At 28.8% G+C, this 25,697-nt stretch overlaps 3 protein-coding genes across 4 annotated transcripts in view; all 3 read left to right on the top strand.

The window, feature by feature from the left end:
• The window catches only part of LOC123306201 (uncharacterized MFS-type transporter C09D4.1), a 43,397-nt gene that overhangs the window by 1,809 nt on the left and 15,891 nt on the right, over positions 1-25,697 (top strand). The window contains exons 1-4 of one of the 2 annotated variants that reach the window (XM_044888116.1): positions 10,205-10,263; positions 18,453-18,791; positions 19,639-19,863; positions 21,466-21,607. In XM_044888116.1, the coding sequence (XP_044744051.1) occupies positions 18,471-18,791; positions 19,639-19,863; positions 21,466-21,607 (688 nt within the window). In that variant the 5' untranslated portion in view covers positions 10,205-10,263; positions 18,453-18,470. Of the gene's footprint in view, positions 1-10,204; positions 10,264-18,452; positions 18,792-19,638; positions 19,864-21,465; positions 21,608-25,697 lie in introns of those variants that run through there. The other variant, XM_044888115.1, reaches the window with a different exon arrangement.
• On the top strand, positions 1,964-2,529 carry LOC123291834 (dynein axonemal light chain 1-like). Its single transcript, XM_044872265.1, has one exon. The coding sequence runs from the start codon at positions 1,966-1,968 to the stop codon at positions 2,527-2,529; it is 564 nt and encodes a 187-aa protein (XP_044728200.1). The 5' UTR covers positions 1,964-1,965.
• On the top strand, positions 6,749-7,333 carry LOC123291825 (dynein axonemal light chain 1-like). The gene is made up of 2 exons (XM_044872253.1): positions 6,749-6,966; positions 7,084-7,333. The coding sequence occupies exons 1-2, from the start codon at positions 6,749-6,751 to the stop codon at positions 7,331-7,333; spliced, it is 468 nt and encodes a 155-aa protein (XP_044728188.1).

Below are 25,697 nucleotides of genomic sequence, written 5' to 3'. Positions count from 1 at the left end.
ACATGTAGCTAATTGTTTTTTTATAAAATTCTTAAAATACACTATTACAAAACTTTTTCAATTTATGAACACCCTGTACATGTCAAAAGTGAATATTTGAATACTAATATTTTCAAAAGCATATATTGTTTTAAAGAATAATTTTTTTTCGTAAACCGTATAAAGAAAAAATTTTCCATATGGAGCCAACTTAAGTACACACACTGTAAGTATTAGTTTTCTTTAATACTACTTTTCTCTAAATGAAATTAGAGAATTGTAAAATTTTCCTAGTGTTTTTAGGGGTATTTTTAGCCCCCGAACCAAAAAAAGGGGTGTTATAAGTTTGACCGCTATGTGCGACGGTCTGTGGCATCATAGCACCTAAACAGATGAACCGATTTGGATTTTTTATTTTCTTTGAAAGATAATTGAATGGAAAGTGTTCTCATAGCTGTGTTTCAAGAGAGAGTTTAGGATTCCGTATCCGGAACTACTAGAAAATAGACGATGATCCCCAAAGTCGGTTCAGTTTGGAGAAGGCTCTAAGATAAAAAGGTAATTTAATGGAGAGTGTTCTTAGATACGATTCAAGTGCGAGTTTAGAGTTCCATAATAATATGTATATTCGCTGTTCATTAAAATATCAAAAAGTACCATATTGGCAATTAAATTATAAACCAAGTATAGAATCTTACTAAATTTGGTTCATGCTTTTCAAATTTGTGATCAAATTTAACCTAGCTCTAATAGGTTCCAAGAATGTAGAGCCCTGGTAATGGATTTAAGTACAACAGTGATAGCAAGCGAAAAACTGACATAACAGTTGAAAAGAATGACCCAAAATTAGATTAGATTAGATGACCCAGAATTAGGATTTCAAAAAAAATTCAAATAAGATCGGATAAATTTGCCTGTGTTATCAAAAAATCGAATTTTTTAACTTTATGACGTCATCAGAATCCAAAAAATTAAATTTCGCTTTATCACATCCAAATTTTATCCAATTTTGATTAGCCAAGTATGTAATCCTACTAAATTTGGATCATATATTTCAAATTTGTGATCAAAATTCACCTAGCTTTAATAGATTTCAAGAATGCGGAGTCCTGGTCCCGGAATTTAGCACAAAAGTGATCTGTGTGTGTTTTCATAATTAACAACACAACACTTTCGATTCCATCGCCTGTTGCTCAATTTATTGAAGATGAAATGAATGGTAGCTGGTAGATATTTTTGGGTAGGTGTTTGAGGCAATCTGAAAATTCGCCTCTCCCATAATATCCTAATACAAAAATGCAGACTTGGCTGGAGGATAGCGGTATCTTTAGAGCCGCATATTGTCAAGCATATAAAATTTTTTGTTGCCAAAAGTATCTTTGAAGCAACTTATATTTTTTTTTAAATAAACTTAAATATTGAAAAATACAAACTACAAACTTGGGACTAAAATATGTGTACCTTGATATATATTTCATATGTACAGGGTATAAAAAGGTGTATAGGTGGTAGCTGTCATAGAAACCATTAAAAACTTAATTTTTTATAAATTTAAGTCATTGCTTTTAATGACTTCATGTCGAGGAAGGACATCAATGAATTATTCAAATAATTTAAGAAAAAACTTTTCAATATAAAAATTTCAAAAAATTGGGATAATGCCAAATCTAATTAATGCGAGCTTTAATTGATAAATCAATTCCAAACATAGTGAATGTGTAATTTTAATTCCCCGAAAAATTAATGCAAAGTTCGTTAGATGAAGATTTTAATTGATAAATCGATGTGTGTATGAATTAATACAAATAATTTGATTTTAATTAAGTCTCTTAATTTATAAATTAATGTGTATATGATTTAAGTCAAAATAATTAGGCTTTATTTAAAATAACAAACTTTTAAGTCTGTGATTAAGGCTTTTAATTGGAAAATTAATATCTCTCTGATTCAAATCAAAATAATTAATTAAATTTTTACTGGATTAAAATGGGTACTCTGAAAGACGCATTAGATAAATGGCAAGCTGCACATCCTGATACGAAGCTTGAACATGCATCGGATGTTGGTTTACAATTTCATTATCCTCCAATTGAAAAAATGGATAATGCATTAGCAGTTTTGAAAAAATGTGAAAAGCTAAGTTTATCTACAAATATGATCGAAAAAATATCTGGTTTACAAGTATTAAAACATTTAAAAATTTTATCCCTTTCCCGTAATTACATAAAAACGTTTGCTGGTTTGGATACAGTAGCTGGAACACTTGAACAACTTTGGATATCTTATAATAATATTGAAAAAACTCGAGGTATTGATAATTTAAAGAAATTAAAAGTATTGTACGTCGGTTATAATAATATTAAAAAATGGGAAGAATTTGATCGATTTGCTAATTTACCACATTTGGAAGATTTTGTATTTGTTGGTAATCCTTTATGGGAACAGGATGAAACTAAATGTAGAAAAGAAATACTTAAAAGAATTCCACATTTAAAAATTTTGGAAGGTGAACCAATAGTAGGAGACGATGAGGAAGATGATGATGATTAATTATATTTCCTATTTTTATTAAATAAAATTAGTCATTAGTTTTTTTATTTATTACAATTTTATTCTTAAATCCTAAACCGTTGGAACTCTTCGAAAAGCAGATTCAATAACTTATTTTCCTCAATAGTCTAATAATTGGATTTTACGTTTTTTGATCTTATTTTTTTAAATATTTGAATTAGTGAGATAAACAGGTTTTCATGATGGAAAATTTCTGGGGAGCCATAACTATTGAGATAATACATTCATGACCTCTTGTCAGAAACAACATAATAAAAGTTTATAATAGTCATTTAACAATAGTCAATCAATCCACGTAATTTTAAAATTTTCTAGGAAAAATACGAATAGCATCATTCGAAAGTACGGAAAATTTTAGATTAAAATAAAATTTTCCATTTAAATTAAATTGTTGCAGCTTTTACAGTTTAACAGTTTACCTAATCAAATTTAGCTTAATGGGCTTCCATCAAAAAAGAAACAAGTGAGATTCGCGACTTCAAAATCTGATCAGACCTCTTCTGATTTAAATATTAAATGGCCAGGAGAGTGTAGGTATACATTATGTAAGAATGTACAGAGTGCCCTTTAAAGGTCTTTACAACGCTCTACCACATTTATAACTCAAAATAAGTTGATTTAGCTAAACTTTATATGCTCTTGAACTGACAATTTTGAAATCGTTTTTCTTTAATTGTAGAACAGATAGCGCGATTTTGATAAAATTTGGTGTTGTCATACTGTTTTTGCATAAAAATCAACTAATTTCAACCCCTACAGTATATATATCATTGCATGGGCGCAGAATGTAGAGATTTTTGGTAGCTAAAATTAGCCTCCCAAATTTTTACGCATGAAGGTAAAGGATTTTAAGTACGAAATTTAAATGAAGTTAACTGTTTAATACAAAAAAGTGCTCTTCATAAACATCGATTACTCTTATGAATTATTCAAAATTTGCAATTTCAATCTTTGTTAGCAGCAAGTTTGATACAAAAATTAAATTCACTAATAAATTACATTACCTCATTTACAAATGAGGTGATAAATCTACCGAAAGCGAGAATTTCACCATGACTCCCACCATGGAAACATTTGTTTAATCGAATTGAGCCTGTAATTTTTTAAAATATATACTATTAGTACATCTCCTTACCTAAGGTTTTTGTAGGAGCCCTTTATCTAGCTTGAAATATGTACTTTAAGATAATTAAAAGATATTTCCTTAAAAATTATTTGATTCTTTATTTTAAAAAGATTAGAAGAAAATTTGTTTTAGAAGTAAAATCAGATGTGAAATAAACAATTAGAAATTTTACAAAAAACATTTTAACATGTCTATCCGCCCTGGTGGAAAAAATATTTGAAGAAAAAATAAGTTTAACAAAACTCTGAAAAAGTCTTAGGAAGTGTGAATAACTCTGAATTTCTCAACGATTTTGGACTGTCTAATTCAGAGTTATTCAGACTTACTCAATCTGAATTAGACAGTCCAAAAACGTTTAGAAATTCAGGGTTATTCAGAGTTCCTCGACTTTTTAAGAGTTATTCAGACTTATTCTTTCTTCAAATCTTCTTTCCAACTGGGCGGTATTCATTTATAGATTTAAACCTATATTTTTTGTGGATCACTAAAGAAATCAAGCAAGTTTTTTCTTGCATATGATATGCCGACTTAATTAGACACACTGTGTATACGAATGTGGTTCTGACTCATTCTTCGAACTAATATTAATTTATTATACATAGTGTAGAAGATGGAACAACACTTCAAGTGTGGAACCTGGCTAGATTGGTTCCTAAAATATCTCGAACACCAACTATCTATTTGTCAAGCATATTTATTGCACTATAATTTCTATTCTGTGCCTGTGTGAATATATAATAATTTGTCGACCACACACATTTTGCCAGACATGATAATGATTCTCGCTAAATGAAATAAATCTTAATTTGCTCCCAAGCTAATATACATACCTAATATTTCGAATATAATGATATTTATCTTGCAAATTATAGAAGAAGGTCGCGATCAAAATCTGAGAATTAAAATAGATTATTTATTACCATCAATAATAAATGATTAAAATAATTGTACCCTACATCGGTATCACTCTACAATATTTACCAAGTTAATATACTTTAATTAATATTTATTCAAACACTGATAAAATAATATATTATTAGTCATCAGCACTTCCTTTTGATCCAATATAATACACACATTTTTATACCATGTATATGAAATATATCAAGGTATGCTAAGTTTAGTCCCAAGTTTGTAACGCCATTTCCGGTTGTCAGTCTGTCTGTCGTCTGTCGTCTGTCGTCTATCTGCCCGTCTGTCATCACCATTACGCAAAAACGAAGAGATATCACGCTGAAATTTTTATAGCGTGCTTAGGACGTAAAAAGTGAGGCCAAGTTCGTAAATGAGCAACATAGGTCAATTGAGTCTTGGGTCTGTAGGACCCATCTTGTAAACCGTTAGAGATAGAACAAAAGTTTTAATGTAAAAAATGTTCCTTATAAAAAAATAAACAACTTTGTTTGAAATATTTTTTCGTTAACATCACTGTTTATCCTTGAGAGCGCAAATTGTATAGTATGTATTATATGGGAATTAGTTATATATGTTTGACATGTATTTATGTGTAATGTGAGAGTAATCAACACAGTCTAAACATGGTATTTCAACAATTAACTCAGTCAACTGTTTGTTTTCACTTGTTTACAGTGTCATTCAAAAATATTCGAACAAGTTCAAGATGTGCTTTCCCAAAAAGTGTTCCGTATTATGAGTTGTTATCAAAAAACACTGCAAATGGTTACACACTAAATTCTATATCTTCGTTTTGCATCTTCCCTTTCTAAGGGAAAAATTTTTTGATCAATTATTTGTACATTTAACATTTATTAAAAAACATTTGTTCGTTTTTCACAATAAACACATTCACATTTTTCAGCTTTATCCCTTAGAAAAATTGTTGTTTGCAAACAACTTTTCTAGAAATTGTCATTAACCTTAGAAAAATATCCTCTTTCAATTGAACATTTATAGACCAACAACTCAAAGTTATTAAGTTACATATCAATTGGCAATCTTTCATGTTATTGGAAAAACAACTCTGGAAATTAAATTTAAAAAAAAACACTAATTTAGTGCGTTGAGATTTCCGGGGTTGCTTTCCAAAAGTATACCTAGGAGATAGAAGGTTTCCGCTTGGTAGGGAAGTTGATAACATTAAAAAGAGGAAGATCTGTTAGCCAATCGAAATTGGTATCAGAAGATAATTTAATTTCGAAAATAATGGTATAGGCTTAAGCGCCTACAAAAAACCTCTCATGGAAAAAATTGATTAAAACTAATTTAATTAAAAATAGCCATGAACACTTCGATAGAAAAACTATGATAGTATTTAAAAATCAATAAAAATTTTTAAGAAAAAACGGTTTTAACATCTCTAAGGAAAAAATGTTGGTTTGTAAATGTGTCTTGCATTCTTAGAAACATTTAGCTTCTTTTAAATTTTTCCGGGTCCAATTCTCTATTTTACAGCTCTTAAATAACCACCCCAGCGTGACCGCTTGAGGATTTCTACTTTAAAGATGGTTAACAATTTCTTAAAAATTACGTTTTTTAGTCTGAAAATGGTTGCCTATATGTTTTTCTATGATTTAATTCAAATTAAATAATTTAACCTCTCGAGTTTCTTTATTTTAAATCATTTTTCATTAATTCAACTGGATTTTTTTCTAGTGTTGTACTGAAAAATTATATAACAAAATGAATCTATAAAAATCAACTCAAATTATCAACTAAAAAAAAAGATTTCTCCAGCGGTCCCGCCGGGGAGGTTATTTAAGGGTTGTAAAATAGAGGATCGGATCCGTAAAAATTTTAAAGTGACTAAATGTTTCTAAGAATGTAAGAAACATATTACAAACGGTACCAACATTTTTTACTTAGAAATGTTAAAACTGTTTTTGCTTGTTAAAAAATATTTCTCATCTGGTTATCAGACAGGTGAAGATCGACCTTATACCGTCTCTTAGACCATCATTTATTTTTTTAAATAATTAATAATTGATTGGTATAGAAACAATGTACATATTTGTAAAATATCAATAATATTTTTTCTAATAAAATATTTTTTAATAATATTTTGCAAGTTTTTATAATAAGTTAATAATTAACAATAATTATTAATCAAAAAATATGGCAAAAACAATTTCGGTTTCTATAAAAGATAAAATCGCAGAGTATCAACAAAAAAATCCAAATGTAAAACTTGAAAATATGAAAGAGGTAGATTTTACATTACGTGCAGGATCACCTGCAATTGATAAATTGGATGCATCTATAGCAGTTTTCAAAAATTGCCAAAAATTAAGTTTATCTACAAATCTAATAGAAAAAATAACGGCTATGAACGGGTTAAAGAATTTAAAAATTCTATCAATTGGACGTAATCATTTAAAAACATTTGCTGGTTTGGATCCATTATCTAAAACCCTTGAACAATTATGGATATCTTATAATAATATTGAAAGAACACGAGGTATTGATAATTTGAAGAAATTAAAAGTATTGTATGTTGCCTATAACAATATAAAAAAATGGGATGAATTTGAACGTTTCTGTAATTTACCACTTTTAGAAGATTTTATATTCATTGGCAATCCATTGTATGATACGATAGATCCAGCAAAATATACTAAAGAGATAACTAAACGAATTCCCACTTTAAAAGTATTAGAAGGTGTTCCTGTATTAGGGGACGATGAATCCGACGATGATTAATATCATTTTATATTAGTATTAGTATGTATCGGTATCACGCACATGTGATTCATATTGTCCGAAATTCTATTACGTTAGTTGCACAATTCAAATCAATTTCTATTTGTCACGTTGAGAACAGAATATTATTTTAAACTTCCCCGATAACTTTGATGAAGAGAACTTATATGAAAAACTACTTTGCTATATATCGTCGTCTTAGAACAATTTCTACATTTACAGGTATCTAAAATAATCAAATTTTAAAATACCACTCTCGAGTCTGCTGATATTAGTGTCTAGTTCGAGATGCGCGGAATAACTATATGTTTCGAAAATCTAATTCGAAATTACGAGGTAGCCAAGCTGAAATCTGATCCAGTTTTTTGTTGTAAACAAAGTTGGGGTTTTGCTTCCTTCTGGCAAAATATTCATCTTAGGAAAAAAATTAATTTTGTTTGGCTGAGCTTTAAATGATATAGAAATTGAGTTTATTAATTAAAACAAAATGGCAATCACGTGATAGAATTTGAGGCACGTTAGCATGATATCAATGGATATAATTTAATAAATTTATTTCTAGAGTTCATTTGTTGTTTAATTTTAATATTCCCAACATTGAGGAATCTTTTAATTCAGGAATCTTAACTAACTTACATTTTTACCCGAAAATTCCACTCGCTAAACTAAACGGTAAGTGCTAATTAATGCATTCGCCCAATATACATTCAGAGGCGGATTAAATGTCGAAAACGCCTTAGGCAAGTATATATCATCGGCGTCCCTCTAGCGGCCATACAAATTTTAACTAGTATGTACTTATATAAGAACTATAGCTACGCTCCGCGGAATGACCAAGAAGGCAAAGCACGCTTCGGAAGCTCTAAATCTATTGAATTAACGAATATTTTATATTACAAGTAGGTGCATACTTACACAATTAATTTTATAATTTTTTGTTCTTGTTTAAAAACCGCTTCACTCAACTTCCACCCCTTCTTTGAAACTTCAATTGGATCAATTGGTTCTAAAGATAGACTACACAGAAGGTGGATGGTGTGATGATTGCATTTTTTTATCATATTAAATAGAGAATTTTATGCGATTTCAAATGAGAATTGTATGCGATTTCTAAGTTGTGGTTGCTAGGGATGAAGGGATGAAACCTAAAATTCTCTTAGTACCATTTTTTAACTTCCTTCTTGATATCTAAATTGATGTGTTTTAACTCAAAACAATAATCTCATCAGATCAAAAGTTAAGATGAACTACTTTTGAAATGAACACTCTGTTTAGTCTTTTTCTTTAAATTATGTATCCTGAATGCGGTAAATTTCAAAAAGGGCACATGTCATAAATCGAAAGTATCGAATTATACATATAACGTTATATATAATAACGTTAACATCAAAATATCTCAGTAATTTTCGATTGTTAGTAAATTTTTTTTTCTGAAAAGTTTAAATAATCTGATATGTGCCTTTTTCGCAATTGCTGATTCCAAAAAACGTTTTATCCGACGCTGAATATGAAGATGACGTCCCTTGTCCGACATCTTAAAAATTACAATTTTTAACTTTTCGAACAGTGAGTATCCTATTTTATTCAGCACCGGGCAAAATAATTTTTGCATTTGTTACTCAATTGTATTCTTATTAGAACAACAAAAAACAGATATCCATTAAATTGAAGCATAGAAGGGCGATCAAAAACTTTCTGAGCTATGTGTACGAGAACCTCTCACTTTTAAGAATTTTCGTAGAAAAAAATGTCCAGTTTAGTACAATACAGCCACGCAACGATTTCTATAATGTTTCAATAACACAATAAACTTTGAATATTCACTATGGAATTGTTTTTAAAGACAAAAGAAAATTGAATTTAAAAATGAAAAACTTATGAAAATTTAAATTCAATTTACTCCTGTTTTTAAAGCTGAAGACAAAAGTAAATTGAATTTTTAAAATTGAAAACTTATGAAAATTAAAATTCAATTTACTCCTGTTTTCAGCTCTAAAAACAGTTTTCATTGTGAAAATGTCAAAGTTTATTGAGCTTTTAATCACGTTCAAATAGGTAGAACTAAAGGTATCTAAATTTTTCTGTAAAAAAAACACAAAATATGGACAAAATTTTAACTAAATCATATTCATAAAAAACCTTATTTTGCTTGTTTTTGATTCGCGAGCCTGTTTATATGTTGGATATCGTATTCTAATATTAACCTTTTTGTAAACGGAGTTCGCACGTTAATCATACAAGAACATATGTGTAAACTTTTCCATAGCGTTTTACTCGGTTTTTGTGAAAAATAGGAAATTTTGTCTAAGAATGTTTTTTGTAGACAATTTTACCGTTCTTTAAATCAATACAACTTTCTTTCGAATATTTTTGGAGATATTTGCAATCAAATTATTTAGACCCGAAAAGACTAATTGAAAATAAAAAGATTATTTTTTAATATTTTATGTTCAAAAATAAGTGAAGATAATAAAATATTCATAAATTTTCCGTAAATAATCTTAAATTTTTAAATAAACACTAATTGTAAAATTATTTCCACAAGTTACTACGGAAATTTTTAACACCTGGTACAACAATTAACACAGAGTTAATAAGTTTATTAAACTTCTATAATAACATGTATTATCTTCATATAAAAAAAAATCACTAAAATATTAAAAAAATAAAATTTTATTCATTTATTTTAAAAACATTTTACAAAAATATATTTTACAATTAAATGAAATCAAAATTACTATACAAAAACAAAGTATATTGGCTTTAGTTAGTATGAATATAACATTCCAGGATTACACTCTTGACTATTATGTTCAATTAATAATTTAATAAATTGTTGTGATTAATATTTTTTTAATAAATATTATATTTTTAAATCAAAATTCAAACATATTTGTTAAGTTTGTGTGTATAATAATTGTATATTTACGGTAAGTGTTTATATTTATTAAAATGATTTTGTATCTTTGTTTATCCTGTTGCTATGAATTTCTACACAAAGCTTTTATATAAACAATATTTAAAATTAAAGCTCAAAATTTATTTGTCACATTGTTATACATTATTATATTTAATGTTTTTTAATTTAAACATAAAATGACAAATAGATATTAAATACTAGTCATTTTATCTATTTAAATTGTTTATTTATTATCATTTTTTATTGATTTGTGTGTATTATGTTTTCCAAGGTTAAGGCAAATTTACAAAGAGTTCCAAAAGTTTTCAACTTGTTTGTTAAAACCCACCAATTTGATTTGCATTTTTTAATTTGAGGTTAAAATTTTTTCGGAATCATTCGAACAGTAGCTTTATTACGAAATGTTTTTTCAACGAATTATTTTTGCGATTTTCGAAATATCCATTTTTGTTTTTAATATTTCAATTATTTGTATGTAAAGATAAGTATTTTAGAAATGTTTTTACCATTTTGATATAACCTTGTTAAAAAAAATCAATTAGAAAAATATAGAAAAAAAACTTTTAACAAAAAGCAAAAAGAAAACCGACTTCAAAAGAAAAACTTTTCCAAAACAAATTAATATGCACTAAAAGTAAAAAAATAATGATAATATAATGTAGTTAAAATTATTGTTATTTTTGGAGTCGGTGTCAGCCAAGGAAACAACTCTGTCAGAACAGGTTGCAACATTAGCTTGGCTGACACCGACTCCAAAAATAACAATAATTTTAACTAAATTATATTATGGTAAAAGTTTTTTTTTTTTATTTTGTGATTTTTAGTGAATCTGATGTACACTAACTAATTTGTCACTAAAAAAAGAACCATCGAAATCGGTTGGCGTGATATTGAGTTAGTCGTCCTTGTCGTGCATACTTAATGCAAATTTAATACTTTTATGGTTTTCTCATGAATGCCGTTGTCGGAACTGAACCAAAATGAAATAGGATTGCACGGGAAGCCCCCCTTTCAAATAGATAAAGAATCATCAAAATCGGTTCACCCAATCGAAAGTTCTGAGGTAACACATATAAAAAAAATAAAAATACAGTCGAATTGATAACCTCCTCCTTTTTTGTTTGAAGTCGGTTAAAAAAGAACAATTTTTATCAAAGATTTTTTTCAATCTCTTGCGCTATAACACAAATGTGAAATAAACTCATTTAGAATTTTTTGAAGACGAGGCAAAAACTGAAAAGAGTTCGAAAATTTCATTGTATTTTTCGAATATCTTGGAGAGCCTCAGGAAATTTTGTTTACAAACGTCTTATTCGAGTTCAGCACCCCAAAAAACATTAACAGTATTGAAATTGAATACTGTTATTTTTGCCACGTGAAATTAACTACCGATAATACTACGCAAGTATGCAAAGATTGGAATCACTATTAGGCACTTTGTTTTGTTTATCTCTGTAGGTAAAAACGCAACATGTTAATTTAAAGTTGATATTTTAATAATTTAGAATGTTTAACAAAAATTTTACGCATCTAAAAAATGCTTTGTTTGAACAACACATTAACTTAAAATATTAGTGGTCACTGGTTTTATATTTTATTTCTATACAAAGGCTGTTTATTCAATGGTCGAATTGTAAATGAATAAGCTATTACGACTATTAAAAATATTTCAATTATTGTTTTTGTTTCTAATTTTAGTTTAAAATCTGAAATTGAAATACGGTAGAGTCTGTAGATACATCATGTTTATTATTTAAAACTGGCGTATTATATGTGTTGTTTATATCGAAAATACTCATCTCGAAAATGAATATTGATTTACCTTGGTTGGCATGACAACCATCTTAAAATTTTCTCACTTCTGAATAAAACCAGATTCAAACAAATATGTTGCATTACATTATTATGATATAACCATTTTATGTTTATATAATAGAAACAAATTAATTATTTTTAAATGTGAATAAAAATTTGGAAAAACCAACAATTTGTATTTAATTTTACTACAACGCCCTTTTTACACCATAAATATATGAAATATATAAAAAATATTCATGATATTCAAAAAATTTTGATATTGATCTTCATAAAATTCATTTCCGGTTTCAATTTCATTTTTTCCATTTTTTTACGTTGTGCTTAATTCCGGTACCAGGGCTCCACATTCTTGGAATATATTACAGCTAGGTTTTATTTGATCACAAATTTGAAAAATATGACCCAAATTTAGTAGGATCTCATTCTTGGTTTATCAAAATTGGATCTAATTTGGAAATGATAGAGCAAAATTAATTTTTTGATTTTAATGACGTCATCCAGTTTAAAAATTCGATTTTTTTGATAACACAGGCAAATTTGATCCGATCTTATTGGAATTTTTTTTGAAATCCACTAATTTTGGTTCATTCTTTTCAACTGTGATGTCACGTTTTTGATAGCTATCACTGTTGTGCTTAATTCCGGTACCAGGGCTCCACATTCTTGGAATCTATTAGAGCTATGTTAAATTTGATCTCAAATTTGAAAAGTACGACCCAAATTTAGTAGGATTACATTCTTGGTTTATCAAAATTGGATAAAATTTGGATGTGATAGAGAAAAAATAAAGTGTTTTTGATTTTAATGACGTCATCAAGTTAAAAAATTCGATTTTTTTGATAACACAGGCAAATTTGATCCGATCTTATTGGAATTTTTTTTGAAATCCACCAATTTTGGGTCATTCTTTTCAACTGTGATGTCAGTTTTTCGCCATCTATCACTGTTGTGCTTAATTCCGGTACCAGGGCTCCACATTCTTGGAATCTATTAGAGCTAGGTTAAATTTGATCTCAAATTTGGAAAGTACGACCCAAATTTAGTAGGATCACATTCTTGGTTTATCAAAATTGGATTAAATTTGGATGTGATAGAGAAAAAGTAAGTTTTTTTATTTTAATGACGTCATCAAGTTAAAAAATTCGATTTTTTTGATAACACAGGCAAATTTGATCCGATCTTATTGGAATTTTTTTTGAAATCCACTAATTTTGGGCCATTCTTTTCAACTGTGATGTCAGTTTTTCGCTAGCTATCACTGTTGTGCTTAATTCCGGTACCAGGGCTCCACATTCTTGGAATCTATTAGAGCTAGGTTAAATTTGATCTCAAATTTGAAAAGTACGACCCAAATTTAGTAGGATTACATTCTTGGTTTATCAAAATTGGATAAAATTTGGATGTGATAGAGAAAAAATAAAGTGTTTTTGATTTTAATGACGTCATCAAGTTAAAAAATTCGATTTTTTTGATAACACAGGCAAATTTGATCCGATCTTATTGGAATTTTTTTTGAAATCCACCAATTTTGGGTCATTCTTTTCAACTGTGATGTCAGTTTTTCGCCATCTATCACTGTTGTGCTTAATTCCGGTACCAGGGCTCCACATTCTTGGAATCTATTAGAGCTAGGTTAAATTTGATCTCAAATTTGAAAAGTACGACCCAAATTTAGTAGGATTACATTCTTGGTTTATCGAAATTGGATAAAATTTAGATGTGATAGAGAAAAAGTAAATTTTTTGATTTTAATGACGTCATCAAGTTAAAAAATTCGATTTTTTTGCTAACACAGACAAATTTGATCCGATCTTATTGGAATTTTTTTTGAAATCCACTAATTTTAGGCCATTCTTTTCAAATGTGATGTCAGTTTTTCGCTAGCTATCACTGTTGTGCTTTATTCCGGTACCAGGGCTCCACATTCTTGGAATCTATTAGAGCTATGTTAAATTTGATCTCAAATTTGAAAAGTACGACCCAAATTTAGTAGGATTACATTCTTGGTTTATCAAAATTGGATAAAATTTGGATGTGATAGAGAAAAAATAAAGTGTTTTTGATTTTAATGACGTCATCAAGTTAAAAAATTCGACTTTTTTGATAACACAGGCAAATTTGATCCGATCTTATTGGAATTTTTTTTGAAATCCACCAATTTTGGGTCATTCTTTTCAACTGTGATGTCAGTTTTTCGCCATCTATCACTGTTGTGCTTAATTCCGGTACCAGGGCTCCACATTCTTGGAATCTATTAGAGCTAGGTTAAATTTGATCTCAAATTTGAAAAGTACGACCCAAATTTAGTAGGATCACATTCTTGGTTTATCAAAATTGGATTAAATTTGGATGTGATAGAGAAAAAGTAAATTTTTTAATTTTAATGACGTCATCAAGTTAAAAAATTCGATATTTTTGATAACACAGGCAAATTTGATCCGATCTTATTGGAATTTTTTTTGAAATCCACCAATTTTGGGTCATTCTTTTCAACTGTGATGTCAGTTTTTCGCTAGCTATCACTGTTGTGCTTAATTCCGGTACCAGGGCTCCACATTCTTGGAATCTATTAGAGCTAGGTTAAATTTGATCTCAAATTTGAAAAGTACGACCCAAATTTAGTAGGATCACATTCTTGGTTTATCAAAATTGGATTAAATTTGGATGTGATAGAGAAAAAGTAAATTTTTTAATTTTAATGACGTCATCAAGTTAAAAAATTCGATTTTTTTGCTATCACAGGCAAATTTGATCCGATCTTATTGGAATTTTTTTTGAAATCCACCAATTTTGGGTCATTCTTTTCAACTGTGATGTCAGTTTTTCGCTAGCTATCACTGTTGTGCTTAATTCCGGTACCAGGGCTCCACATTCTTGGAATCTATTAGAGCTAGGTTAAATTTGATCTCAAATTTGAAAAGTACGACCCAAATTTAGTAGGATCACATTCTTGGTTTATCAAAATTGGATTAAATTTGGATGTGATAGAGAAAAAGTAAATTTTTTAATTTTAATGACGTCATCAAGTTAAAAAATTCGATTTTTTTGCTATCACAGGCAAATTTGATCCGATCTTATTGGAATTTTTTTTGAAATCCACTAATTTTGGGCTATTCTTTTCAACTGTGATGTCAGGTTTTTGCTAGCTATCACTGTTGTGCTGAATTCCGCTACCTGGGCTCCACATTCTTTAAACCTATTATTGATACTCTATTATTTGAAAAAAAAAAAACTTTATCAATTAAATTTACAGACTCTTAATCTAAAATAACACGGTTATGGCCACTCTTCCCCATTTTTCCTTTACTCTTATGTTCAATACTATCAGTATACGAATTTTCATCAAAATCGTTAGAGCCGATCTCGATATATATAAGGTGCAACCTAAATACTTGCCACCGGCACTATGTACAGTGATGGATTACCGCCTAGGCCCGTGAGGCCCGGGCCTAGGGCGGCACAATTTGGGGGGCGGCAAATTTTTCAGAATGTCAAAATTTTAAATCTGATATAATGTAACGACAATACATTTTAAGGATCTATTCGAATTTTTTTTATATAAATTTACAAATAAATTTCTATGAAATAGAATGGAATTTATTTTCTGATTAACTTTTTTATTTGTGAGTGCAATACTGATAAAAAATGTTTTATAACAGAAATAATTGAATATTGATAAGCTTTTTTTGAAGAATTTTCAAAGCTCTGTTGATTTTTTGTATCTTTAGTAAAATTAATCTTACATGTAAGCCGCTTCTAGAATTGCACAATGTTTTCTTATTTTATTTTCAATGATTCTGGTGTCTCATATATGAATTGATATAAGTATTATAAACGGATAAATAATATAAACGGATTCAAAAAAATAAAATTTCATCTTTTAAAAAGGGCGGCTAATCAGACAGGGCCTAGGGCGGCAAAATACTTAATCCGCCACTGACTATGTACCCTCGTTACGGACCTGATAATCCCATATAAAAATGGGCGTTGTACTGTTGTAGACTATTAAACTTAGTTTAGGTAGTGAAACGAGCTAAATTTAAATCTTCTAGATCAATTCGGTATATTATTTTTTTTCTAAATTTGTTTTTGAATAATTTAAAATCAGCAACTTTATAATTATGAAGCAAGAATATTTAAGCTTTTTTTTCGCAGAGCTCCAAAGTCAATTCAAATTCTTTGAAATTATTTAAAATACAAAAAAAAAACTCCAATGACGTCATCGAGTACAAAAATCAATCAGTCTAATCATAGTTTCACCTTGAAATCTAACAGAACAAGCTGAAGATTTGTACAAACTTTTATTTTGATAATACAAATGTTGTCTTAAAAGTCACATATAGTCACGTGACAGTTTCCTTCCAAATTCAAGGTCAAAGATCGAAAATCGCAAAAATCAATTTTATGAGAATATCTCGTTTCCTTTTGCCTTCAATGGTATATTTACATTTATTATACAAGTTGTAGAGGATAAAATTATCTACTAATTTTAACTGAAACCGTTTTTTATACGTTGAACCAGAATAAATTTATACGTTTTTGAAATAGAAGGTACATTTGGATGGCAACTTTATAACGGTTCTATGTTATTACTTCTATGCTTTACACATACAAAGTCTCAACTAGGATATAATCAGTAAGTTTTAAAAGTGTATAGGTATATAGTCAGCAAAAAAAAATCAAAATTTTTCATTTTGACTCCAATCTCCAAGCACTCATAATTAATTCAAATCACATTTTCATACAATTAACATTAAGAGAAAGTAGTCTTTAAGCAATTTTTTATAATTAGTCAAGGCTAGTAATCTTCAAGGCCAGAAATACAAAATATTTCCCAATAAAATTTTGTCAACAACAAAATTAACGAGTATCGCATGACTGTGATCAAACATTTGATATAAAAACGATTGAAATATATATTTTTGACTATTCTAAGAACATTTTGTATGTTGGCATTTTTCAACTTACCTCACCGTTTCCGCGCTTTTTTTAAGATTTAAGCGCTTTACGCTTTTTTTAACGCTTTTATTTCGAAAATGGTAACTTAAGGTGAAAAATGACAAAACACAAAAGTTCTTACAATAGTCCAACATAAAAAATTTCAATCATTTTTTAAATCAAATATTTGATAACAATCATACGATAATCATCAATTTTGTTGATAAAAAAATTTTAGCTTAAAAATGTGAATTTTTTTAAAACTGTATCTCAAAAATGGCGTAAAGAGGTGAAAAGAGTCACGAGACAAAAATTGTTTCAAATATTTGATCGAAACCACACAATAATCGTTAATTTCGACAATATTAAATTTCCATCAATATTAGGTTTTGTTTTTTTGTCAATCACTTGTATCTCAAAAACGGTGAGTTTTAGAAAAAAATGTAATGAGGCAAAAATTGTTTAGAATCCCCCAAAATATAGGGTCCAATTGATTATTTTGATTTTTGTCACATGATTATTTTCTCAAATTTCACAATTTTTCAGCAGAATTAGCTTGGACGAACTAGTAAAAGCACACTTAATGGTACAGTCGGGTACCATACCATACCTTATGGTACAGTCGGGTACCATAAAAAGTCTATTTTTCCATAGAATTGCAACCTTAAATGCTTCATTTCCTGCAGTATATCTAGTATTAGTATAATTGTAATAAGCAATTACAGATTTTACAAACCATACAAAAGTCTATTTTTAAATGTTTCGCGGAGAAAACAAAAATTTCACATATTATGATATCTAAAATAGAGTAGAAACGTAAATGCGTTGCTTTTAAGAATATGTGCAGTAGGTTTCAAGTTGTCTTTTTGCGGTAACATGTATGGTTGGGTTTTTTGTTCTTTTTTGAATAGTTCGTACAACGAAAAGTGTTACGACTAGCATTGCGTGTTTGCTCCCAACAGAAGCAGTAAGTACGTACTTTCGGGCGAAAATAAAGAAAGTAGTATACATAAGATAAATAGATGATGCAGGCAGTGCATCAGGAATCTCAAACTTTCTGCCCTTGTAGTGTAATATACTATTTTACTATTTAAAACAATATCATTGGGATGGTCTCGTTCCGTGTCCCACCACTCAAGTAGTCTGAGGTTCATTTAGTACGCTTATTATTGATACTAAACTATAATTTTTGTTATTTCATGTTGGGTCGATAATATTTTTCAACACATATATTTTACCTTGCGCAGCACCTGTCCCACCTGTGAATTCCAGAGAGACTAATCATTCCCTATACAACTATCATAGACGATATTTTTAAGCTATATATAGCTTGATGGATCAAATCCGTGCTCTAAATGTGTCACCAGGTCTTGAATTAACATATCCTTACGTACGTTTTAAAATCGAAAATGCTATATCTCTGCTTCTTATTATTTATTACAGGGCATATAAAATAACGTCATGGTTGATCCGCACTCAAACACCAAAGAGGTGTATACAATACAATTTTCCTCAGATGTGGGTACAACACCAAGCACCAATGCAAATTCACCAATCAAAGAAGCTGAATATCGTATGTATGGAAAACGATGGTTAATCTTGGGTATATTTGTATTTTATTCAGCATTGAATGCAGCACAATGGATACAATATTCAATTATTGCAAATGTTATAAGTAAATATTATGGTGTTCGATCAGTATTTATTGATTGGACCTCAATGATCTACATGGTCACATATATTCCATTAATATTTCCAGCTAGTTATTTGTTAGACTTAAAGGTGAGCATTTCAATCGTTAATATCATAATTATAGACATAGAAATATGAGCTAGTTGAAAAGACGTTGAAGAATTTTGTTTATTTATCAAGAGCTAGCCTATATACGCCTGGCATTGAACTTGTTCAGCAGAAATAATTATTTTATAGACAGAAGTCAGCTAGTGATAGAAAAAAATTTTCAATTTTTACAATTTGCCATTCATTTGAATAAAAGGCAAGGCTGTGCTTTGCGGAAGCAAACTACACATCATCAGCAATTGTAAACGAGCTTGTGTTCGTAGGATCACTCGAGTTTGTTCGTAATATAATACTGCATAGTGAACTATGTGATCGGTGGCCTGCCCAAAATATTATGCCACGTGCCATTAAAGACACGCGTACCATTGGTTCGCCATCCTTGCCCTAAATAATACACCCTTTCATTTGTGGCCGCTATAATTTAAATTTCCTTCTTCCTTCGTTAATATTCTTTCGTCCAATTTCATTGAAATAAATGCATGTATTTAATCGAAAATTATTTACTTTTCGGCAGGTGAAAAATTTCTATCAAGAGAGTTTTTACTCTTCCAATGCTCTTGATGAAAGTGTTTGTTATCTTAAACAAACTGCAGCCCTGAAAGAAACTTGCCTGCTCTACAGTTATTTCATCATATAATCCAGAAGAGGATTTTTAAAAAATTATAAAATATTCACTATTGTACTTTTTATTGAGTGGTAGCTTCTATCTGACAAGAATTCCAGAAAATGTATACTCATGGCTCATTTATTCCTATGCCTATAGCTAAATAAAAATCTTACTCATGTAAATTAAAATAAATTGAATTACTATTAATATTTATGCTTATAGGGTTTACGCTTTACTACTATAATCGGTTCATTTGGTACATGTTTAGGAGCTTGGATAAAAGTCTTTTCTGTAGCTCCAAATTTATTTGCAGTTACATTTATTGGACAAACATTTGCTGCGCTAAGCCAAGTTTTTATATTGAGTGTACCGGCCAGATTAGCAGCCGTATGGTTTGGACCAGGTCAAGTTAGTTCAGCTTGTAGCATAGGTGTATTTGGAAATCAAGTAAGTTAATTTTTTTATATCAACATGTAAAAGATATTTTTCGAAAAGTGTATGTTCAGATTGTATACTATAACTAGGGAAGAGTCTTTTAAAATAATGAACCAGCTAATAGTTGTTCTACTCGAAGGGGGCATCTTAAAGCGATATTAAATTTGAGTTTACTTTGTTTTTAAGCTAGTACGAGCACCAAGGCAATTTTAGATTTAGTACTGAAATTATTTGTACCTTATTTTCAACTTTGATGAAGAATTTTTTTATAACTTCATGAATGTAGACGAAAATGAAGAACAAAATTTTTCGATATCTGCCTTGGTTTTCGAAATATCGAAAGCAAAGTTTTCAATTTTCGACATTTTGAAAAATTACTCCAGGTATCGAAAAATTATATTCTTACTTTTCGTCTTATATTGTCAAGCAAAAACATAATTCACCATCAAAATTGAAAAAATAAATTTTTTTAAATTTGTGTCCCCACTACCGTGCGCATACATCCCTAATTAATCTAGCACAACGGAATTTTTTTGTATTCAATAATTTATTAAGGTTTTAACTTTATTTTAAATAGTTTTTTTTTAAATTTAGGATCTAAATTGACTATTAAAGCAACCCTCGGGACTAGATCCAATATGATGTCAGAACATGATGCCCCCATAAAACTTTGCAACTTTTGTTTAAGTTATTTTTTTATTGTTTAACAAGTTTGATTGGTGAAGAATGGGTTTAGTTATTTTTGATGACAGACGGCGTTGCTAAGTGAGGTATTATGTGAGCTATTACAAGTCGGAAGTATCTTCAAAAAAAGCAGGAAGTTCATAAAAAATATCAAATATATCCGTAATTCGTTCGGAAACCCACCTTTTTTTATTATTTTAATCGAAAGCTTATTTTATTTAAATTCTTATTCATATTAAGTTCATAACCAAAGATACAACTGAATTGATCCCCATTTACTTACATGTTAAATTTCCAATTTTTAAAACTAATTATTCCATTAAAAGTCCGGGAAACATACTGTTTCTTAATTTTTTATTATAATCATTTACTACCGTAGAATTAATTTACAAATTTGTAGCAAGTTTTAAAAAAAGTGACCCTACCCCGTGGAAGTCCTTACAAACACACTGATTTTCTTGGTATTTTTGTAAATATTTTCCATTAGCTTCTTAAAATGTAAAATGGCTACAAAAATCTAATAATATATTTTGTTTCTTTTATTTGAGTAGATACCTAAGTTCCGCATGACGCAATTTAGATATTAGTTTCTTAAGAGCAAAGTTAAATTAGCGGCCATACTAGATATGTTTTACAATTTTTGCAAGTCTATTACTCCAAAAAATAATAGTCCGAAGGTAATGAAATTTGGAATACACAATTTTAACATGATTTCAAAAGGGCAAGCTCACAAGTTTTCCCCAGAAAAAAATCTTAAAATTTTTTGTTTAATTTTTGGATATTTTCGTAGAAACTGTAAATTTTATGGTATGATTGTGCTTTTCAAATTTTATTACATTCGAATTTTTACTTTTTGAGTAATAGGCCCAAAAAAGTTGTAAAATAGATTGATCGCGTTGACTTTGCTCTTAAGCTATTTCGTTTTTCCAGTTGGGCGTTGCAATCGGGTTTTTACTACCACCCATGCTTGTTAGAAACAGTGACAATATAGATGAAATTGGAAGCGATTTAAGAAATATGTTTATAACAGTTGCAATATTAACAACAATCATATTTGTCTTGGTTTTATTCTGTGAGTATTTTTTTCGCAATAATAGGAGTTATTAAGGTAGTTGCTCCGTTATTATATGGTCAAAACTATTTTGGATTATACGAGTATATGAGCTTGTAGTGAAATGAGACACACACACACATTACTCAGTGTTTGAGCAGTTGTTTACAATACTCTACTATAGTTTTTCTGTAACAACCACAGTATACTCTAATATAGTTGTCTTGTAAACAGTTCCATACAATTCTTTCCGTATCCCCTCCACTAAAAAAAATCGTATAAATGTGTGATTATTTTTACTTTTTCATTGAAACTATGTGGCGGATTATTTTCAATTATTTTTTTTACTTATTTTAAACATATAATTCTAGTAGATATCAGTTTTTTATAAAGATGGTAATATTTCTACTAAGGAAAAAAAATACTTATTTAATTACTTATTTTTCCAAGTTGTAAATTTCTTAATATATTGCAATTGCGGAGCAAGTACCATTTTATTCAAATGTAATATACAATTTAGGCTAAACGAACATTACAAAATATACCTATCTTAATTTAAAAGAATCCTTCATAAGATCTCAAATAAGATCCCAAAAGTTGTTTTATCAATAGACGACTTTAAAGAATGAAGTCTGATTTTTTTAAATGTTATATTTTATTTTTTAATACACAAACAAAATATCTATATAACAGCCAAATCTACCCAACCTCGTACATAGGGTTACCAGGTTGCCAACTCTCCAGTTTTGGATCGGAGTCTCGCTTTTTCGACGTGTCTCCGGTCTTTTTCGGATAATAATATTCGGATTTTTATAAGAAAAAAATTAATCCCTTTTAAATAATAATTTACTTAATATTTTTTTTTTTTTAAATAAAAAAAAATATATATACACCGTGTTCCGTTATTAACTGCAGAAACCTAACTTTTCAAAATAAGGTCATCAAGAGCAACAAAAAAACTCTTTTCCAAATTTCGATCTGAGCCTTAATTTGGGAGCTACAGGTATGACAAAAATTGATAAATTTGATTATTCATTGGCTGTCATTCGATAACCAGTAACCAATGATAATAAGAAGATAATAGTAAATTTTTTTTAAATAATATTCAACTGAGGTAGGGATTTTTAGAAATTATAACATGATTTGATTCGTTTATATTATTTTGCAAAAACATTAAATTATTGTACGTAAACAAATAAACTATGTGACAATGGGTGTGGTTTGCTTGCTTAGATCCAATGATAAATTGTTTACTTATAAGTATTATTATTTTCTCAGAATAATAAAAAACAAAAAATGTATCAAATTATTAAATTGTCCCACTTTTTATAATTTAAATATTTTTATTCTATTATTCTTAGAAAATAATAATAATTATAAGTAAACAATTTATCATTGGATCTAAGCAAGCAAACCACACCCATTGTCACATAGTTTATTTGTTTTCGTACAATAATTTAATGTTTTTGCAAAATAATATAAACGAATCAAATCATGTTATAATTTCTAAAAATCCCTACCTCAGTTGAATATTATTTAAAAAAAATTTACTATTATCTTCTTATTATCATTGGTTACTGGTTATCGAATGACAGCCAATGAATAATCAAATTTATCAATTTTTGTCATACCTGTAGCTCCCAAATTAAGGCTCAGATCGAAATTTGGAAAAGAGTTTTTTTGTTGCTCTTGATGACCTTATTTTGAAAAGTTAGGTTTCTGCAGTTAATAACGGAACACGGTGTATATATATATATAATTGCCACACCGTTACTGATATTTTATACCACAATTTAGTCTGAGCAGTAAACAGAGATAGATGGCAAATTTTAAATTTAAGCAAATATTTATTAAATTTTTAACAGGTTGATTTTTATCACTAAATGATATTGATAAAAATCTGATTTAATTATGATTAACTTCATAATATTGGGTGTGCTCCGTAATATAAACCAGTATACTGGCCAGTGTTCATGACGTCAGAAATCAACGCCATATTGTACTGGTAAAACGAGCATGACAGTGTACATGTGTTCACCGGGTGTTGTGCGAGAAATTTATTTATTTATTGTTCATTAAAGGAATAATGGCGTCTGAAAAAGACTTAGTCGTAATTGACGAATACAATAAGAATATATATTTAAGAATATATATATACACGCACTGGCCAGTATATTTCGGAACGATTCACCAGTATGGCGTCGGTTTATGAATTATTTTATCAAATAATTCACCAATTTTTTAATAATGATTTTTTTAGGTTATCAGTCTAATGATATTTAATATTTTTAAACACGACATAAAAGTATGTCGCATATGTACCAAGATAGTTTATAAAAAGTTCCATTGACTTGCTTTTAACATCAGTCACATTTTTCATGTCTATTAAGCTATCATGGCATTGTCCCAGCGCACAAACGATCAAATTCGACCTTATTAATTTTGGGTGTTTTATTCGCGACTCCAAGAAACATTAAATGGCACTTTGATGGCGACAAACAAAAAAGCATAGAACATATAATCTATTTTATGTCATTCACAACTCTAGTTCGTAAGTCAATTAATAGAAATTCCCTTTTTATGTCATTTAAATGTATGTTCTCAGGTAGAAAGGTAATGTCAAAGAATACGTTCGGTATTCTTTGGTAATTGTTTACACGCTCCTCTGTATTTCATATTTAGATCAGTATTTTGATACCATGAATTGCTAAAAAATAATTTTTATGTTTTACCTGCGAGCATATCTCTCTCTCTAAAAATGAACCGATATGTGTTTTCACGTTTTATAATTTTCTATTCTCTTTTCGAAATACAAGGGTGGAAACTTTTAAAAAAACCACCTGTATTTATTGGCTCGTGTTTATATGTAAGCCTATTTATTGGCTCGTTAGTGCTTAGCTAGAAAGTGGTCAGTGCTCAACAAATCAGATATTATTGGTATAAAAATTTCATAAATTCAATAATATTTTCGCAAGTACACAAACTTAGCCAACTTCATATGTGGTAAATCCAAGTCTAGGGACGGAAGAACTGCACTGATTTTCCTTCCTCTAGGTACGCCCATGCATGTATCGGCAGTTTGACTCAGCTCAATTCTGCTGAACGCAGCCATTGATAGTAAATATACATAATAAGACTAGAAAATCACCAAAAACAATTAAAAATAAGAAGAAAAGTATGACGAATGGTGAATGAATCTTGTTACAATGACATATGTAAGTACGTGCTACTAATATAAACAAAATGCAACATTATAATACACCTATGATAGGGCTGCCAACTCTCCAGTTTTGGATCGGGGTCTCTGGTTTTCTGAGCGTTTCTTCAGTCTCCGGTTTACAAAGCATAAATTAAGCTTTTTTTGGCCATTTAAAAAAAATTAATGCTTTATGAATAAAAATTTTCTTTATCTTATATACAAAATGATAGACAAATGTAAAAAAAAAAAGTCCAAGAAAAGTATAATTATCTAAAAACTAGAGTTAATTATTGTGATAATATGAATAATTTGTCAAGAACAAAAAATTGTACAATTTATTCTTCGCATATTTATGAATACCAAAGAAAAGGTAAACTACGGTTTCCTGTTTTTTTGAAATTTTTATTTGGCACCCCTAACCTATTATACTTACTATATGTATTTATATATTCGATAAGTATGTTGTTATCAAAACATTAAAATATTTATAAACATTTATATTTCAATGAAAAACAATGTAAGCACTTTATTAATAATCTTTATCGTCAGATTTTATTATTCACCTTCAACAGTTACAAATAAGACCTTCTACCATATTCAAAGGTAGAATAAGTATGTATATGTAATACTTACCGTATCGTTAAATTTTTTAATAGATACTTCCCGATTATCTTCTTTAAATCTTTCAAATGTGTTACAGTTAAAGCTTTAATTTTGTAATGTATTTAATCAGTATTATCTAAATGTATTTATAAATAAAATAATAAGGATCAAAAGTCTCTAATAGTTAACTTATGAACTAGAAGAGTGATTGGTTCAAAATATTCTAGTAAAGTAGTAATCTGATACAAAAAATTCAAAATTTCAAACGTAATGAAATATTACAAATTGAATAGTTACAGCTCTATACTT

The sequence above is a fragment of the Chrysoperla carnea genome, chromosome 1 (genome assembly GCF_905475395.1).
Source record: "Chrysoperla carnea chromosome 1, inChrCarn1.1, whole genome shotgun sequence".
Taxonomy (NCBI): Eukaryota; Metazoa; Arthropoda; class Insecta; order Neuroptera; family Chrysopidae; genus Chrysoperla; species Chrysoperla carnea.
The sequence above is the reverse complement of the archived record's forward strand: the minus strand, read 5'-3'. Positions and strand labels throughout refer to the sequence as shown.

Excerpts from the sequence above, each read along its gene's own strand:
- LOC123291834 (XM_044872265.1), top strand. The coding sequence starts at position 1,966 with ATGGGTACTCTGAAAGACGCATTAGATAAATGGCAAGCTGCACATCCT.
- LOC123291825 (XM_044872253.1), top strand. The coding sequence starts at position 6,749 with ATGGCAAAAACAATTTCGGTTTCTATAAAAGATAAAATCGCAGAGTAT. Across the intron at positions 6,967-7,083 it reads AAAATAACGGCTATGAACGG|AACACGAGGTATTGATAATT; the intron begins GTTAAAGAATTT and ends TAATATTGAAAG.